The sequence below is a fragment of the Orcinus orca genome, chromosome 17, assembly GCF_937001465.1.
Source record: "Orcinus orca chromosome 17, mOrcOrc1.1, whole genome shotgun sequence".
NCBI classification, from domain to species: domain Eukaryota; kingdom Metazoa; phylum Chordata; class Mammalia; order Artiodactyla; family Delphinidae; genus Orcinus; species Orcinus orca.
The window spans coordinates 73,108,796-73,129,206 of NC_064575.1; the positions used below are offsets into that span (position 1 = coordinate 73,108,796).

The window sequence follows — 20,411 nt, forward strand, 5'->3', positions numbered from 1 at the left end:
GAAAGAGGAAAGATGTTTCCATGTCTGGTTGGCCGCTGCCCAGTAATGGTGTATTACAACACCTTGGCAAACTGAGAAGTGCATTCAGTGTGTCATAATGTTCAACGAGGAAGTGTTCCCTCTTTGCTGTTTTTGTCAGAAGTCAAACTATATAATGGCACTAGGAAACTCACTCAACTACAAATAACTGGGTCCAACAGAGTTCAGTGCAGATTGTGCAACTGACAACAGAAACGGGCATGAGATGAAGGGTATAATCCATGCTGGTCATCATTAGCGTGTGTGATATATGTATTTTTTTTTAACAGGGCAAAGGCAGTGTAGTAAACTCTGTAGAAAATATAATGTGTTTCCATTGCAATTAGGTTATAGTCAGTGAAAGCATAATGATTCTTAGCCTGGACATGTTTTTCATTGAAAACTTTTCCAAGTTTTTTTGCTATATAAAGGTGGAGACAGTGTTGGCCTATATAAATTTACCCTGTGTATGACCAGTTGGGTTGGTGGTGTGTCGTAAGTGTGGGCCAACCTCCATAAATGTCTCAGTGCTTAGCATAATGCCTGGTACCCAGTTGGGGCTCTAAATATTTGTTGAATGAATGTTCTAGGACCAGCTGAGGCAATTCTCTGTGGATTCCCATGAAAGTAGGTCCCATAGCCTTAGATCAGACTGACTATGAATTAGAACTTGGAATACTTAACGTACGAAGCATAGTGCTTCTCTCTTTTATGTACCTATAATAAACTTCTAAAGGCTGTGTGATTTCCAAAATGTAAATCATCAGGTATATGTTATTTTGGGAGCTAAACATCTAACAGTGGCTGTTCTGGAGAGAGTAAATCCATCTGAGTCTTGGTTCAGTTACAAGAGTGACTAATTTTATACTAGATTCTCACATGATTCAAAAGTGTATGAATGACTCAGCCCATTTAATATCCTTAGCTCCTGTGATCTCCCCTCCCAGTGAAATAATAGCTATCAGGCAATAATGATAACTGGAGGAGGAGACCTTGACTTTGCCCTGTGGCAATAAAATAATACACTTTGAGTAATTGCATATGTGTACAATATTGTTTGAAAGAAATGAAGTGTATTATCATCATATAATTATTAAAAATTTTATTTTAAAGCATGTTGAAAATAATACATAGTTTCAGTATGGGTAAGGACCAAGTTTGCCATTAGTTCCTACCATTATTTCTTTTCCTAAAACATTGAGCCTCTGTTCATAGGGACAGAGCCACCACAGGTCTGACTTCATTGTTACAGTCAGCTCTGTGATTTGCCTTCCTTTGCTGACGTCAGAGAAATACTGCAGTCACAGGAGTGTTGGGTTCCTGTTAAATGCAGCTAAACATTCACAGTGATTTTGAGCTCAAACTGAGCAGTTAGTTGGAGAGTCTCTGGAACATTTGGCGATCTGTGTGTTCTGTCCTATCACTGCTCCATGTTTTTGAAACAATTCATTCAACAAAAATCTGCATATTTTGGAGTCAGCACTTTGTGCGTGTGCATCTGGGCTCTTGCTAAAGTCCTCAGTGAGCCAATCATAGAGTCCAACGGACACTTCTCAATCCTTATTTAGCTTGACTTCAGTGCAGCATTTGGCAGATCTTGAAATGTCCTAGACTTTTGGGACACTTTCTTTTGGTTGTCTTCTTAACTCTTACACTTTTTCTTTCTAGACTCTTCTAGCTATCCCATAAATGTGATATTCTCCAGAGTTCTCTCTTTACTTTTATTTTGTTTCTGTTTATTTCATCTCCTTGGTAATCCCATTCATTTCCATGGTTTCCATTAAAATCCATACCCTGATTTCTCCACGTGGGTGTTCATGTCAGTCCACAGAGCTGCGGGCCTGGATATCCAGCCACCCTGGAGATATATATAATTATAAACACAACAATAACACTTACTCCTCATTGACTGTTCTCTGTGACAGATAGCTCATCAGTGCTGTATTGTTTCATCCCATCTCTTCCTCTCCACAACACTGTGAGGGAAATACTGTCATTATTTTCTATCTACAAGTGAGGAAATTAAGGTTAGATGCATTTAGTAACTTTTCTAAGGTCATTCAGTTAGCAAAGAGCCTAATTTTTAATCTCAAGTCTAGAGCCCAAGTTATTCATTAATACTTGGGATTAGCATGTCAGAATGGAATCCTTACCTTCCCCTTTCTTCCCCACACCCATCCTTCCCATTCTTCTCTGTCCTATTTGAAAGGACCATATTTCATTCCTAAAGTAGAAGTCTGGGAATTGCACTAAACCTCCAAAGATTGTGGATCACAATAGTACTTTGCTTTTTATGTCCAAAATATCTTGTTTGCGCTAAACAGAGGTTTCAAACTCCTGGCTTCAGGCTGATGTATTGTTTGGACTATACATTGTTTTAGAGACCAAAAAAAAAAAAAAAATAGGTGTCACAGAAATCTAGATTTGTAACTTTTCTTTAGAAACCTGGGCATGCTCTCTCACGTGGCAGCAGTGACCCGGAGCTGTGCAGCGGCTTCCTCTCACCTGGGGCTGTTGCCGGCTACTTTGACATGGTCCTCACCACTGCCTGTTGTCCTACACTTCTTGGGGGTTTCCTCAGATCCTTGCGTGTCCAGCCTTGTGGGCATTTATGAGCTCTGGTGAAGACTATTGTTGTGCTTTCGCAGCTGGTCTTCTCCCCTCTCTAGTTTTTGCCCTAGTACTTGAAGGATTTTCTCAAATGAAATCTGTTACTTGCTTTCTCTTAGTGTTTCTGATTTGTGTTTCCCCACTGGCTGCTTCTCAGTCCACAAACATGTTGAAAGCTCTATGCTAAAGTTGGAAGGAAAGAGTAAGAAAATTTAATGTCTACTGTGTACCGAGTTAAACACAAACATGGTGTAATTAAGTCTCCATGGCACTGACACGGGTGTTCCTGATTCCTAATGAAGTGAGAGAAACCCAAGGCCTAGAAGGACTGTCCCCAAATCCACAACTTAGGGACCCAGACCTGCCTGATCCTGAGGTACATGTTCTTTCTCCTCCATCATGTCAGCTTCACTCCAAGCTACTGTTGACCTCTGTACAAATAAACAAGTGTCTTTTGCTGTCTCTTTCCCAAGATCTGCTTCCCATCTCTTTCTCCTTCCTTTGCTGCCAGACTTTGTTCACTTGCTCACACGTAACTCCGTTAGTCCCTCTTCTCATGTCACTACAGTAGAATTTGGTGTCCCTGTAATTCACTAGTTCATCAAGGTCATTTGAGCACCTACTGTACAACAGATAGTACACTGGGCACCAGTGAAATAATCCTTGCCCGAGAGAAGCTTTGCAAGCTAGTAGGTTGAAACAGATAAATAGTTCCAGTGCAGTGTACCAAGTACCTGGTAATTAAATCCAGTGGTTTCTTTTTTAGCCCTTATCTTACTTAAGCTCTCTTGCATCATTTTTTCCAAAGGACAAGCGTCTCTTAAGGAATTTTCTCTTTTCCTTTCTTCTTGGCATGCCTTACTCCTGGTTTTCTTCTCTGCTCTTTTTTTTTTTTTTCCTTAAGAGGTCCTTTTGCATTTCTCTTCTCTTTTTTCACATGCTCTCATTTTAAATTTAATTAGTTGCCCATATTAAATGTTAAAAATCTTGAGGTCATTATCAGTTTCTTGTCTTCCTCTCACAAAATGACTCAGCGATTCTGCTTCAAAAATAGTGTTACAGTTTGGTCAAGTTGCCTGCCCCTCTACCATTAGTTAACATAGTCCAATAACTTCTTTCTCCCTTCCTATCTTAGTGCATCCTCTATGCTTTAACTACAGCCGTCATTAAAAAAAAGAAAGAAAGAAATTTCTCATTGTATTATTACTTTATTCCTTAGAATATTTTAGTGTCTTTCCCTGCTGCCTATCAGGTCAGGCCTCATGTGCATAGCCTGGCTCCCAAAGCTATTCACCACCCTACTCCCAACCAACTTTTCTGGTCCTCTCTCCTGTTTAGCTACAAAGCTTAGCATGGAGAGGGCACTCACTGGGTAAGTAGGTAGTACTTAAAAACATGACCTTTTCTCTCCCCAGGGCAGTATTAAATTCTTTCTCTAAGTATGGTGTCCAATAAGTTTACTTCTCAGTAGTGTCTATCATTTAAAAATTATAATGGTGTAAAGATTAACAATCTGTTGGGTTGGCCAAAAAGTTCATTTGGGTTTTTCCATAAGATGTTATAAGCTATTTTTAAAATTCTGTTTTCAAAATTCTTTAGCCCAGTGTATGAACTGAACTGTGTTCCGCCAACATTCATTATGTTGAAGTCCTAACCCTTAATATCTCAGGATGTGTTTGGACATAGGGTCTTTAAAGAGATAATGAAAGTTAAAATGAGGTCATGGGGGTGTCTCATTTTAATCCAATGACTGGTCCTTTTAAGAAGAGAATATTTGGATACAGAGGGAAGACCGTGTCACAGGGAGAAGCTGGCCATCTGCAAGCCAAGGAAAGAAACCTCAGAAGAAGCCAACCCTGCTGTCACCTTGGTCTCAGATTTCTAGCCTCCAGAACTATGAGAAAATAAATTTCTGTTGTCTAAGTCACCTGGTCTGTGGTACTTTGTTATGACAGCCCTACCAAACTAATACACCCAGTGACTTAAAACTGAGGTTTTGTGTCTTGTATCTAGGAACTTTATCCGTAGGAAAGCGATGGACTGAGGATCTAATAGATCCTCTCCTCCCATCTCAAATTTCTTTGAGGTATTTTACATTTGTCCTAGGAGAAGAGGGCCATCCTTACCTTTTCCAGACTAGGTAACACTTATGATCAACTAACTACTCAAAGAATGGCTTTTTTCTTTCCCCTTTTGGGATTATGTATCTATTTATCTTGAAGATACAAACGAAGCAGGAAACCATTAAAAATATAGTTTAATCCCCATTTATTGCATTGATTTAAACAGGTAGTGAGCTTAGTATTTTCCAGGCTCTCATTTTGATAGCTAGAGTACAGTAAGTTCTCTTTGCAATGGATAGCTGTGCCAACTGCAGCATCAAGTTTCCAGAGAAGATATTTGCCGCAGTGAATTTTATGTACTTCAGAGCAGTTCTCTCGAGGTTCTGCTGTGGGGGGAGAAAGTACTCTGAATCACTAAATTTGGTGTGTTCAGGTTTTCCTAGTCATACTTCAGGTTGCTGTGTTGTCAACCTCAAAATGCCTACCCTCTCCATCCCTCAACCCTGCACTCTTCTGCCCAGCTCCTCAGCTGTGGTGTAGTTGAACGAAGGAAATGAAGTATGCTGGGTGGGTTAGAGACTTTGTTGGAAGAGAACATCTGCATTTGTTGATAATCTGCTCAGATCAGATCTTCTCTGACCATTGCAGCTTAAATAATAATTTCATACTGATCGAAGACCTTGAGAAGGTTCACCTGTATGCCTGCCTGTGATGTCCCCCTTAACATCTCAGGTGGATGTGAGTTGACTTTATTTTATAAATCCAGAAAGAGAGCCCATAATTCTTTTCTAAAAACTCATAATTTATTTTCTGTATCTATCTACTCTGACCTCTTCATGCTGCTATCTTGAACTTGTTCTGTCCAGTGTAGAGGCAGAGGATAGCCAGTCACCGCGTATAATAGCTCTTATTCTTGAGATATAAGGCATTATTAAATTGTCTTTCTACCTTCTCTAGCCAAACTGAGCTTTATTGGTTTTTTAGGCTTACAGGACTTGGTTTAGATTTTTAATTACGTATAACTTGTCATTAAGGCCTCTCCATGTTTTTTCACACCTCTCTTTGATGGTGGATCCAGCACTGGTTGAGTTTCATCAGTACAATGAGTAGACAGTTCCTACACTCTGTACTTTAAATATGGATTTAGGCATTTTGGTTTCGTGCTTAATTTTCATTTTCGATTCAGCTAATTAAAATGCATAGCAATTGAACAAAAGAAGATTATCTAATTCTTTCCTCCATGACAAAAGCTAATCGAAGCAGAGGGCTTGCAGATCGTCTTTTGACTTTGAATGGTAAAGCACAATTCTTTCCACGTTTTTGCCTGTTTGAAAAATTTATAATAAAATATTGTGAGGGGTAAAAAAGAATAAAGATTGGGAGTTTAGCCTTGAACAGAATAGGGGCACTTTTTCCTTGTGGCAGCAGGTGGTGGAAGTTTAAGGTTGAAATCTTACCTGTTTTGTGAAGTAGGAGCCACACTCACCTGCTGGGACCAGGGGCCAGAGAAGAGGAGTGCTGAAGAGAATGAAGGATGGAATGAGCCCTCGGGAGGAAGGAGAGGGGACTGAACAGACCTAAGTAAAAGGAAGAAGCCATCATGGTCAAGTTCTGGTGAAGGTGGAGGACACAGTTGCACTGGTGTGAAATTTTTCCCCAGCAGTTGTCTGGACGCAGCAAGCTAGCAGGGCAATTGAAGGCATAGCTTAAGAAAGGAAACTATGGGATGGGATGAATGATTCCCTCTGCTGTTCACTAGCAGTCTGTTCTGGAACAAGTCCCAGCGTTTCTGGTTCTCTGTTGGGGGGAATTCTGTTTTCTACCTCATTGTACTTTTATTTGAATGAAATGAGAGAAAAGTACTGTTACAAGACTGTGTCATTGTTAACTTTTAACTAAAGTAACTTTATTGTCTTCCTCAGGTAAAAGAAGAGCATCCAGAAAAAATACCCGATCTAAAATTATTAGTGGAGAAGAAGTTTTTGGCTTTACAGAATAAGAATTCTGACGCAGACTTTCAAAATAATGAGAAATTTGCACAATTTAAACAACAGCTGAAAGAACTAAAGAAGCAATGTAAGTCAGCATGCTTTGCTTTGGTTTGGCTTTTTGAAATTAGGGAACTGACTGGATGAACAGTCCCAGAAATCTGATTTTATAGAGTTCGCTTATCTGCTTGGCTTGATCCTCTTTCTAAATTGCTTTTGTATTGTTGTTGCAATTCTGTATTTGGTCTAACTTTGGTTCACATCAGCCTGCCCATTTCTGAAAACCAACAGTTTCCACAAAGTGCTAAGAAAACTCCCCAGCAGGTAGAGAAAGTTAGACTGTTATTGTCCCACTGCTGGGGAGGGAATTGGGAAAATAAAACTGAAAGCTATTTTATTAAAATAACGGTGGTGTTTTTTCACATTTTAAACTGCTGTGCCAAGCTTTAAAACAACCATACCTTGATTCTAGTTTTGCTGTTTTAGAGTAGCAGGAGCAGTGTCTTCTCAAATATGAGACCAGAATTCTCCTGATCCCTCTATCTTGGTGGTAGTATAAATTCCATGTGAGCTTTGGATTCGTTGCCTTCCTAAGAAACTTTATTATATTCAGGTTTTTAATGAACATAATTTTGATTTAAAAATGAGAGTGGAAAAAATTATTAGTTGTACCCAAAAAATTTTGTAGACAGTGTTGGCAGAAATATATATTTTCTATACAGTGAAGTACATATGTCCTTTTTTCCCCCGCTCTTTTTCCATATAGTCCACTTAACAATTTTATGTAATTTTATTGTTTTTACATTAGCATCAACTTTGTTCTTTCTTTTAGGTTTGAGGCTCTTTTATTCCTTAAAGAATTGAGGCAAATAAAGTTTTTTTTAAAACTTTAGTTTCATATCACCTTCATTTGTGCATACACATGGAACAGAAATGCATGATATATAAATTTACTTCGTGTTCATATTTGTACTTAGTATAGGGATTCATATTTTGAAATAGGCTTTCTTTTAAATATAAGCATTTTCTTTAAATTGATGCTGAGATCTCAAAAAATGACTGAGGAAGCTGCTTTACTTTTGTCTATTTTACAGATAACTTAAGTTTCACAATTTGGAATGTTTTGCAATCATGATGAGACTTTTGCTTTTACTGTAGATTTAAACAGTAAGCACTTTTTCCCACATTTTAAATCCGTTTTTTTGTTCTTCATTGAACAACACAGCTACCAAAATCTCCCTAATATAATTTGCACTGTTCCCCCAAATGGGTAATAATCCCCCAAACAGGTAATAATTTGTTAGTGCCTTTCTGGTCTTAAGATGCTAGGGAATTGAAGTTTTGGTCTTGGTCAAAATAGCCAAATGTATTTTATTTTTCTACTTGGAGACAGTAATCACAAATTATGGCAGATTTAGCATCCATCTGATCATAATTCTTGATTTTTTTAGATATTTTATAATACAGATTAAAGGACAAATACCCAAAAATAGAAATTTCTTCCCACTTTGTTATTGTTTACAAAGTTACTATTCCATAAGAGAAAACTATAAAGAGCTTTAGAATCATATGCTCATGTGAAAACACTTTATAATTAAGGATATATAATTCAACAAAATGATTATTATTGGAATTATAGTTACTGTTTCTTTAATTCTCTCTAAAATGGGGGGTGAGGGAGAGGTTTCCCCAGGCCAGCAGTATATACATCATTTGTCTAGACAGTTAAAACTTACGACAGAGTAAACTTATATTGAAAGAAGAGCTCCCTTATGTAAGGTTTCCTTACATATGATAACACTAGAATTAAGACAGCTTTCCCTTTTATTTCTTCTACAGTAGTCTTTTAAAAAGTCTCAAATGGTAGAACAAGCAAAATATTAAGACTCTCTTGAGATGCCCTATAAGATGCGTATACCTTACTTGCAAAATGTGATTTTTTTGTGCATTATTATTAACGCTATCAATTAAGCTTGCACCATGCCTACTGGATTTCCTTTCTTTAGATTTAACGCCAGTGAGGATGCTGATTAGCACCGGGCTCCTACAGTGTTTGTGGAGCCAAGTCAAAGGGACTGTGATTTATAAAGAGGCCAGTGAATCTGTTTATTTTGAGAGGTGTTCTGAAGGCAAAGAATTAGAATAGTAATTTTTTTAAAGATTGGAAAAGACAAGCCAGGGAGAGATACTTGCATCTAGTTGTCTATTTTGACAAAGGCTAAAGCGTTTTTATGGTCTGCACATAGCAGAAGAGTTCTTTCATGAAAATCACCCCACATTTTCACCAGATTTTATTCTACGAGGACATAAATTGTATGGGATTAAATTTTACCAAATCAGGATTTAATGAAAGAAATGCCAGGAAACTCTCAGGTGGGGGAAGTCGAGAAGGAGATTGAAATGAGGCAGTCTGCCAGGTGCCCTGACCTAAGGACGTGCTCCCACTCGGCCTAGGCGGCCCTGCCGGCAGGAATCCGTTCACCCCACTCTAGCTCAGCAGCCGGTTCTCAGACTGTCTGGTCTCAAGATCCCCTTACATCTGACAGTTTACTGAGGGCCCCCCAGACAGCTTTTGTTTCCATGGGTTATAGCTGTTGGCATCTAATTCGAAATCAAAACTGAGGAATTTAAAAAATATTAATCCACTTCAAAAAATCGATCATATGCCCATTACATGTTAATACAAAGAACGTTATGACATAACGTTCATATATTTTCCAAACAAAGAAAAATTAGTGAGAAGATTGGCATTGTTTTCCATTTTTGCAAATCTCTTCAGTTTTTGGCTTAATGGAAGGCAGCTGGATCCTCGTATTTGCTCCTGCAGTCAGTCTGTTGTACACTGTTTTGGTTGAAGCGTACAAAGAAAATCTGGCTTCACATACAGGTAGTTGGACTTGCTGAAAGGATCTTGCAGACCACTTGAAGTTCTCACTTTGAAAACCACAGATTTAGGCCAGGGATCAGTAAATTATGGCCCATCGGCCAAATCCAGCCTACCCCCTCTTTTTCTATGGCCTGCTAGCTAAGAATGTTTTTATTTTTTAATATGTTTTAATTGTTGGGGGAAAATGTCAAGAGAAGAATAATGTGTGACATGTGAAAATTATATAAAATTCAGATTTCAGTGTTCATAAGTAAATTTTTGTTGGAATATAGACACTCATTCATTTACATGTTGTCTGTGGGTGCTTTACACTATAATGGCAGAGGTGAGTTGTTACATCAGAGACCATTTGGCCCACAGAACTTATATTTACTATCTGGCTCTTCACTGAAAAAGTTTACCAACTCCTGGCCTAAATTAAAATCAGAAACAAGGGAAGGTTTTTGTTGTTGTTGTTGTTTTGTTGTTGTTGTTTTAACTTCAGATTTTTTTCATAAATACCATGCATTTGTCTCAGGTATATTCAGAACACCTTGTGTGCCTGCTGAATCAATGAATCATTGCAGCTGGTGCTCTGAGATCAGCTGCTCTGAGATCAAAATAAGGTAGAGTCCCGGTACCTGGAGAAGACAATATATACAAATGTGAAATAACGTGAGAACCATGAAAACAAATATCCAATCAAAAGCAAAGACAAAATGTCAAAAACAAGTATTGGGTTGGCCAAAAAGTTCCTTTGGGTTTTTCCGTAAGGTGTTATAGAATATTATATATTTCACAATATTATATAATGTAGGCCCTAATGGAGAGAGTCAGAATAGGAATGCAGATTTTATCTGTGTCAGTTGATAGGGACTGCCTGGAACTGTGTGTTCAAAAAGATTCTGAGGCTGGGTTCGGGCCTAGCAGAAAAGAGGGTGCTGGAGGATTACGGTGGAAAAGAAGAGGAGCAGTACAGATATCTGGTATTTACCATCCCTAGAATATAAGGGTAACAGATACATTGTACTCATTTAAGAATATGCGTACTCTAAAGGTCAAATACTTCAGTTGCACACAGTAAGGTTTTTTAGTAGTTATTTGCATCTTATGGATATTGCCAGGCATTCAGTCCATCTTCTATGCATAAATTATTTTATCCCTGGGTACCCAGTGTCCTCTGTATTAGAGATACTATGTTGCCCCAACTTCACAGGATTATTACCAAGATTAAATGAGATAGTAGATCTTTGCAAACTCTGAAAGCTTACTTTAGACTTTATTATTGAGAAAGAGCTAGTACAGCATAGTGGAAAGAATATGAGTTTAGCAGCCAGAAGACCTGGGTTTGAATCACTTAATAAGTAAGTGGCCTGGTCTCCCTACCAATGCCACCCATTTTTCTTAGTTCTAATTCTTGGAGTCATGTAAATCGAGATTGTGATTGAAGATAATTTTTATACTTGGCGGTGGTGATGATAAATGAGCTAGGGAATAATTTCACAGAAAACTACTTCCCTAAATGGTAATCATGTTCTTACTAACCCAAGTTGTAAAATAAACAATATGACTTGGTTTAGGGCAGACAGAACCAGACTTTGTTACATGAAATTATTTTCATTTATCTGACCAATGTGTTCACATAATGTTCTCTCTTCCTTGCCTCTTTTACCTAAACAGTTTACACTATTACAACTCATGGTCTCCTGCAATTTTAACATCAGGAGAACTTAATTAGAATGTGCAGGCACCTCTATACAGACACTTTCTCAAGTCATCACGTAATCTTTTTGGCGTCCTTTATTCATTTACCCATTATATGATTAGCAGGCATCAGAAGCTTTAGTGTAGGTCATCAAGGCAGAAATTGAGGGCATTTGACAATAATTCATACTTAGAAACCCTTACAGTTTAAGGGCTTCACTTTGTGTTCAAAATAGAGTTTACTGTGAATCTGAGATCTTTAGTATTAAAATAAATTAATATGAAATGTAATTTTGATGGTACATTTAAATGTTATAAGAGCGGGCTTCCCTGGTGGCGCAGTAGTTGAGAGTCTGCCTGCCGATGCAGGGGACACGGGTTCATGCCCCGGTCAGGGAGGATCCCATGTGCCGTGCAGCGGCTGGGCCTGTGAGCCATGGCCGCTGAGCCTGCGCGTCCGGAGCCTGTGCTCCGCAATGGGAGAGGCCACAACAGTGAGAGGCCCATGTACCGCAAAAAAAAAAAAAAAAAAAAAAAAGTTATAAGAGCATGTCTTTTTTAATGCAAATTTGCTAATCTGAAGATGTTCACCACAAATTTAACAGTATATTTAGGTCATATAGGAGATATGCAGAATATAAGATACAGAGATATTTGAATCCATGAGTGAAACTCAGAAATCAATTTCAGTGATAATGATATTTGTATCCGGATATATCTATACAGACATAGGAATTTACACTGTAATCTTGTAATTATATGGGTTCACAGGAATTTACACTGTAATCTTGTATTTATATGGGTTCACAAAATAACTATGTACCTTCACTTGAAACATGCTCGTTATAGCTCTCAAAACTGATAAAATAGGGAGTGGCCATTCACTTCACAAAAGGATTCACCTCAAGGAACCCGTTAGATAGGGAGTTCTTAGGAACAATAGAATACCTTTACTTTACTGTTCCTTATGGGTTGCTTACCCCTTCCTTCAGCATCTATTCAAAGCCGCAGTGTAGTTCCATTGGGTAGGCACTTCCGTGTTTTGCCTACTGCTGTATTCCTTGAGGTCTAGGCACATGGAATGTATATAGCACAGATCCTTGATAGTCACAACAGTCTTCAGGAGAACTGTCATATACTTGAGAGCTTAGGCTGTATTTAAAGGAGACCCCTGCCACCTGTGCCAGTCCCTTGTTGCTATGAGTGAGGGTGGACCCAGTGTTGCCAGATCTTCAGGTTCTTTTGGAAAACCCAGAAGCTTAGCTGATTATTTTTCAGTTACTAAATTTTAAAAACACTGTGCGAACTCAGTTTGCGATCTTTGATTTTGCCTTCTCATAATACCATTTTTCAGTGCCTTGTTATGCACTTAACGAGGGACATCAGCCTTAATTTGACCAATTAACAGTAGATTATGATTTCTTCAGAGAAAGGGATGGTTTTGCTTCAACACACTTCAAGGTAAGGCCAAAATGTGTATTTGACATCATTTGGGAATGTGGAGTAGAAACCCAGTGGATTCTCTTGAAAAGCGGGTGGAGATTTTATGGTGAGGGGCCAGGTATGGGAGTCCCTAACCTACTTGCAGGTGAGCAGTGGAGGTATAGAGAAGATTAGCATCTTTGAAGATTGGGAAGTTGTGTGTGAGTTTTGAAGCCTGGAAGGAAAGAGATGAGGAAGAAACAAAGGTGGTGGTGCCAACAGGGAAAAGGGTTGTGCCTAGAAATCCATTGGATGCATTTAAACTACGCCAGGTGTTGATCAACCTGACTTAATCCTGATCCCCTTCAACCTGTAAATTTCTTTGTTGTACAGCATAACTGTCTATCCAAACAACGTGTGTTGCTGGCCGGCAGTTAACCAAAGCCCAAGACCCTTTAAGGCAGGAACAGTTGCTTATTCATCTCTTTGTTTCTTTTGTTCCTCATCTAATCAGAGCTCAGGTAATATTTACAGAACAGAATTATTCAACTAGAAAAAGAGGGTCAGAACCTAGTTAAGGTAGTCTGATGATAAAACTTCTTTTCCCTTCAATACTGTGTCATCAGCAAAGAAGAAAAGAAGAGGAAGAAAATTAGCATGTATAGAGTTGGGATCTAAAATCAGCAGCAAAGGTTAACAACTTTTATTGTCTTTGAAAATTCTTTATTTTTTAAATTACTCAGAAAAGACATCATACATGACTTTGTGCTTATAACCCATTATAGTGATATGTTGGTGTAAATGTATAGTATATGTAGTAATACATAGATTTTAATACCAGCATATTATAGCATAATGCTATAATAGCAGCATAATGCTATAATAGCAGCATAATGCTCAGGAATAGATGCTCACTTTTAGTGTGATTGCTTAGAACATTTAAGTAAATTTATACAAATTTAAGTTTGCTGGCTCTTCTATAGACATTTTTATCATCTCTGTGGCCCTCAGTTCATCTTCATTTTTTTCTTTGATGTTGACGACACCATCACCATTCATTTGCTGGATGACCATTAATTGCTAAGAAATGCTAAAAAGTCGTAAGTTTCACAACAGAGATTGACTTTTTCAGGCTGTATTGCATTGCTGGCCTAAGGACTCATGCTCCTTGAGTGAAATTTATCCCTATGGTGATGTTTCATTCTCTGTGTATTTGCCTCTCTCCCTCTTCCTCTTTGAGTCATTCAGTCTGATTCTTTTGTGACTCTCTCCTCCCTTCTGCTTTCTTTGTGTTTCCCACCCCATATGGTTTCTCTTTCCTGTAGGTCTTTACTTATGTAAGTGGTAGCTACGTGCTACCATTCCCGTCTTAATGATGAAGCAGCTTCAGAGAGATTAAGTGATATGCCCAAGGTTACAAAGCTAGTAAACAGTGGAACCAGAAGACAGGAGATGCCAAGGGTAGAGAGAGAGTATTAGGAAGAGGTGTAACTATCCTCTCTCTTCTGTTTCATAAAGTTATTTCCTAGGAATTTTTACATCTTAAAGCAGATTTGAGGTACCAAATAAATAATTAGTGAAGAAAAATATTAATTCAAATTAGATTGATTCTGTTGTGGTAGAGTTTTAGTCAGGGCATTAAGCTATCAGGGAGCTCTTTGGTAGTGAAAAATCGGCTTTTCTACGTGTGCGTTGTAATAAACAATAAAGATGCCCATCTGCTCCGCCTTCACTCTAGATTTTTCCCTGGTCCTTTTGGAAAATAGTAATATTAGAAGTAATAACCAGGTTTTGTATAGTGCCTACTACGTACGGTATTTAATCAGTGCTTGTTGGATTAATGAATAACGTACAGGCATTGTTGGAGGGCCTACCTATGGAAGGGGTATGGAATTTGCATACTTTATATACATTATTATTTCTCACAAGGGGTATGGTATTTGCATACTTTATATACATTATTGTTTATTTCTCACAACTCTACAAGAGAACTGTACCCATTTTGTAGATTAGAAAATATGCAAAGAGAGGTAATATAACTTCCCTAAGATCATAAGTGCTGAAATTCAAACCCAGGTTTAGGTGACACCAAAGTTCATGTTCTTTCCCTTATATACCACACCAACTCTTGAAAACACTTGCATGTTTTTTCTCTTCTCTCAACTCAAGCATTTCACGCATCTTTAAAAATTGATGTGTCCTAGGACTCCTGAGTAGTGAAGAGTTTGTTTGGGTCTCCCAGATTATAGATCTACATTGATGTCCTCTGATGACACTGATGGAATCTGTTTCATCTAGCTGAGAGAGAATCTCTTGCTTAGTCACTTCCATTTAGAGATCAGGGAGTAGGATTCATCTCAGGCATCATATAGTACTTTGTATGTGCTTGATATTGCCTTCAAGGTAGCCCCTAGAGAAACACGTAGTAGCTGAAGCCCATTTTATAGATAAAGAAGGCAAGTGGTTTGGTCAAGGTCACAAAGTAAGTTACAGAGTGAGACTTGAAACTAAGTCCTCCTTTTCCAGATCCCAGTAAATAGTGCCTAAGAATGCCATTTCCGGTGTGAACAGTTGCCGTGCCTAGGGAGAGAGGAATAGGATATTTATTGCACCACAAGTTTAGAACAAATTCCAGGAAATGTATTTCAAGCATAACGGCAATAATCCCGTGCACATACATCATCCGTTTTAATCTTTGAGACATCCACGTGCGGGAGAGGAATGTGTGAAAAATGCAGGTTCTGTTTTTAGCAGACTGAATCCTGGAGGTGACATATTTACCCAGTGTCTCACAGTCAGGAGGTCACATGGATAACAAATACATCTCCGAGGAAACTGGGAAGCTTTAGAATGAGAGATGACTATAAAGTTATTAGGGAAGAAAGATTGAGTTTATCAAGGGAGAAATGAGTCAGCAGCAAGTTTAAACAGACTGTGATCTATGGGTGTTTCTCTCCTGGTGGCTTATTTTGAGAGAGTGTGATGCCATCCGTGCCCAGAAAGCAGCCCGACCGAGAATAGGAGTAAATGTCCTAGGGACGATGCACATAATGCTTAAGAAAAGAATTGTCTTGTCCTGTCAAGTTATTAGTCCCTGAGGCTGGAAGATTGACGTGTTATAGTCGTTAGATTAGTATATAATGTGTACCCATCTGTAGTTGACACCCACCCCAGCCCAGCCCCTGGCAACCACTGTTCTTTGGTTTTTTTTTTTCTTTTCTCCATATAGTTTTTACTTTTCCTGAATGTTGCATACATGGAATCATACAGGGTGTAGCCTTGTAAGTGGCTTTTTTTCACCGAGCAGAATGCATTTGAGTTTCGTCCACAGTTTGTTGTTGCGTTGCGTTGCTGAGTAGTATTCCATCATATAGATGTACCATAGTTCATCTGTTCATCTATCCAGTCATCAGTTGAAGGACATTTCAGTGGTTTCCAGCTTGGGGCCCTTATGAATAAAGCTGTTATAAGCATTCACGTACAGGCTTTTATGTGAATATAAGTTTTAATTTCTCTTAGATAAATATCCAGGCATGGGACTGCTGGCTCCTATGGTGAGTATGCATTTAACTTATAAGAAACTGACAGACTGTTTCTGTTTTGTAAATAAGTTCATTTGTATCATTTTTTTAAAAATTAGATTCCACATATGAGTGGTATTGTATGATGTTTGTCTTTCTCTGTCTGACTTGCTTTACTTAGTATGAAGATGTCTGGGTCCATCCATGTTGCTGCAGGTGGCATTATTTTGTTCTTTTTTTGTGGCTGAGTAATATTCCATTGATTATTTTAAATTAAAGTTACTTAAGAAACAACCAGGGGAAGATGGACATGCTGACTTCCTTTGCCCCTCCCTGGAAGCAGGAAATAAATCTCCCACTTGAAGGGTACCCTCCCTATACCAGAGGTAGAAGGCATCCTTCTCACCAGAGATAGGGAATTTAGGGCCAAGAAAGTTGTGTAAAAACACCTTGTTACTCCTTCACTAACTTGCTACCCCAAGCCCAAACCCCTTTTACTTGTCATTTTCTCACAGATCTATTGTTTCCTTGTCTAAAAGGTATAAAAGCTGCCTGCTTGGGTGACTTCTTTGAGTCTTATTTTTATAGATTCCGTACATACAAAATTAAATTTGTTTTTCTCCTGCTAATCTGTCTTATGTCAACTTAGTTATTAGACCAGTCAAAGAACCTAGAAGGGAAGAAGAAAAGTTTTCCTCCCCTACAATACTTACATGAATTACTGAAAATTAAGATACTTTCCCAGTATTTGTAAGTTTCTTTTGATCTGGTCAGTAATCCTATCTTATTACGTTAGTCCATGAGAATTTATTCCTTATGCCTGTATGTTTGTTTATATTGATGATCAGCTTCTTAAGTGATTTATTAAATCATCTTTTTCACAGTCCTTTGTAGAATTTTCCTGGGGACTGATGTGAAATTTGGCAATATTTAATATCACAACTTTTTTTTCATCCCCTTTTGAAAAAATATTATGGTGACATTGGTAAATCTAAAGTCACCCAACACCTCTCTCTATATCCAGGATTTTTTTTAACACAAAGATTACTGACAATATTTCTTCAATTGTATCTGAAAGTTCACTCAATATATTTTACTTTAACACATTTTAAGTATCTAAGGATGACTTACTGTATCTTATCTTCATTAGACTTCAGCTCTCACTTAATAAAGTTTTAGAAACTTTAAAAAAGAAACTGACAGACTGTTTTCCAATATGATACCCTCCTGCGTTCCTCTCTCAGTGTATGAGAGTTGTAGCTGCTGTGCCCCCTCACCAGCACTTGGGTTACTTTGGTTTTAATTTTAGCCATTCTAATAAGTATGTAATGTTATCTCATTGTGAATTTAATTTATGTTTTTCTAATGACCAGTGATATTGAGCATGAAGTTCATTTTTTATATTTAAATTTTTCATATAACGTTCATGTTTTTCTATTCATGTATCTCGAACATTTATCCTTTAATTCATTCAAGAATCATCATAGTTTGTGGCAGTGGTTCTCAAAGTCTGTTCCCACACCAGCAGCGTCAACATCACCTGGAAACTTATTAAAAACACAGATTTTCAGGTGCACTCAAGAGCTACTGAATTGGGAACTCTGGGGATGGGGCTGAAGTTTAACAAGCCCTCCAGGTGATTCTCCACTAAGCCAGAGTTTGAGGACCATTAGTTTGCAGTAGTGGCACTTACCCATCACTGGATATCAGTATCAGCTGTGCACCTTAAAAATAAAATTAGAGCTCAGTCACCACCCCCCAGAGTTACAGATTTAGCTGGTGTCTGATGGGACTCCAGGCATTTTTTTTTTAAGTCCTCCAGGCGATGCTGATGTACAATCAAGGTTGAAAATGATCTACCAAAGGTTGTTTAGCTAGGCATTGTAGAGGACACAAATCTGACTTCTAATTCCAGATCTCATGTAGCTTGTTGTCTAAAAGGGAAGATCCAAAAATACACAGCATAGACATAGGCACATATAAATTACTCAGCAATTATCTAATAAATTAAAGTGTACTTGGTGTCTTGGGTTTGAATGGAAACTATAATTCTCTATCTCAGAGCCTCAGTTTTGTACTCCATGTTGTACTTCACATTCATTCGTTCAACCAGTGTTTATTGAGTGTGATGGGAATGTAACAGTGAAGGAAATAGACAAGTCCCTGTGCTTATGGGGCTTACATTCTGGTCTTTGGCACCTAGTTAGCATCTACTCACTTTACAGAGTTTAGGTGGAATGCGGTACACATCTTAATAGCTCTAAAAAGAAGTTGTCGATTCATATGTGTAATTTGATAGCCTTAACGATCATATTTTCATATTTTTGTTATATTCAAGAATTGTCCTTCAGAGTTATTTGCCTTGTATTTGTTAATATTAGTCATGAAATCCTTTTTTCTTGATAACTTTTTAAAGTCATGTATTTAATCAGCTCCACTGATAACAATGTTAAGGGCAGAGACTGTCCAACCCATAGAAAGATCCTGGAATTTGGAATCAGAAAATATACATTCAGATTCTGGCTCAACCAAATAATAGTTTGTATTTTTGATCAAATCAATAGAATTTTACATTTCTGTAAAGTGTAGGTCACATAATAATAATAATGCTTCCTAGCCCACAGAGTTGTATAGGGATTAAACCAGATATTTTTAAATGAAAAGTGAAAGTGTTTTATAAACTGTAATATACTCCCCAAATATTAATTTCCTAATCTTTTTTTAACTTGCTTAAAGGCATAACTTTAATAATTTCTATTTCCAAAGTTATACATTTTATACATCATTAGCAGTTGGCATAAATCCTCAAGTGCAAGGAAACAAGCTCAGAGTGTTTTAGTCATTTCGTAAAAGTGTTAAGAGATTGTAATGAAGGATAAAATAGGCTGTCAAGTAGTTAAGGAATGTTCTGTCATTGACAAGGGTGTGAACAGAAAAATGTTGATAAGGTAACAAATCATTTTTCAGTACAATATTGGTTTTGGCAACCTTTTCTTGTTAGGGAGGCAGGGAGTGAAGTGTCAGGAACAGCCCTAGTCACATAATGAACCATGCTGCGTCTGGTGAAATGTATTCATCGTGAGTGGACGTAATGGAGCAGATGAAAAGGAGCTGCAGCTATTATGACTGTGTCCTGCATGAGTCTTTACTATATTAGGGATTCTCTTACAGGTACACTCTATGTTTAACTGCAGAGGATCTGCTTTGTGTTTGAACCTGGCTATTTAGCTTTTTTTTTTTTTAATCACCTGCTGACTTATTTCAAATTATATTTTTTAGTGAACTAGCACCTCTGTTACGCAGAACACTGGGCTAGGCAGCAGGACCACAGGCAAGTAATTAATGTCTTGGGAGTGAGAGAAAAAGGATACTGGTCACTTGAGATCACAGGGTCCTAGGACTTGACTCAAAGAACCTGGAGAGGAAATGAGAGTGGGGTGGAGGGGGTTGATGAAAGGTACTGAGTAGAGCTTTCCAAAATAAATGTAATCAGTCTATTTTTTAAAATAAAATAATAAAGTTTTCCAGGTCAGATAAATTAATCAGTTTTCTTTAGTATGGGGTGCTTAGTCTTCATCATGCAGTTTGCATTTGGTTGGAATGTCACCTGAGCCAGAGCAGCACTTGTCCACGGTGATTGGCACTGTCCGCAGCGCCTAGGACAGCACCTGGCATGGAACCAGTGCTTCATGTATATTTGGGGAATGATTGAAGGATTGCAAAGTGGGGTTAAAACTTAGTTTATGGAAGCTTTTTTCCCCTCCGTGGGACAGATATTCCATGACAGATCCTGTGATGCACACTAGTCCTGGGAATGAGAGGACAGAGTAAGGTGTTGTGTCCCTTTTCATCAAGGTTGCTTTGGTAGATCTGGGCAACAACCATGCTCTAAGTACAAAGTGTGGCTGCCAATTGGCTGGAGGTGTTCCCAGACTTTCTGGCAACCTTCCTTGCCCAGTTTGACCATTGGCTGCTTACTGGTAGAAGGTACTTCCTTCCTCTTTCCCTAGGGGGGGATACTATTCATTGACTTCAACTGCATAAAGCAGGAAACTTACAAGTTAGACTCAAGAATTTTTAATTCCTTCCCCCAACCATCAGGCTTAGTAACCTCCATCTCTCCTGTTCATGTGATAGCATTGACTTTTCCACCCACACATAAAACATTAAGTTGATGATGCTTCTTACATTCGATAGTAGTATAGAGTCAAGAAAATAT

At 38.1% G+C, this 20,411-nt stretch overlaps 1 protein-coding gene across 7 annotated transcripts in view; it reads left to right on the forward strand.

The window, feature by feature from the left end:
• Window positions 1–20,411, forward strand: part of NSMCE2 (NSE2 (MMS21) homolog, SMC5-SMC6 complex SUMO ligase) — a 223,438-nt gene that overhangs the window by 71,006 nt on the left and 132,021 nt on the right. For 6 of the 7 annotated variants that reach the window (XM_049700547.1, XM_033419817.2, XM_033419819.2 and 3 more), the window contains exon 4: window positions 6,614–6,767. In XM_049700547.1, coding sequence (XP_049556504.1) covers window positions 6,614–6,767 — 154 coding nt within the window. Of the gene's footprint in view, window positions 1–6,613; window positions 6,768–16,190; window positions 16,226–20,411 lie in introns of all 7 variants that reach the window. The other variant, XM_049700546.1, reaches the window with a different exon arrangement.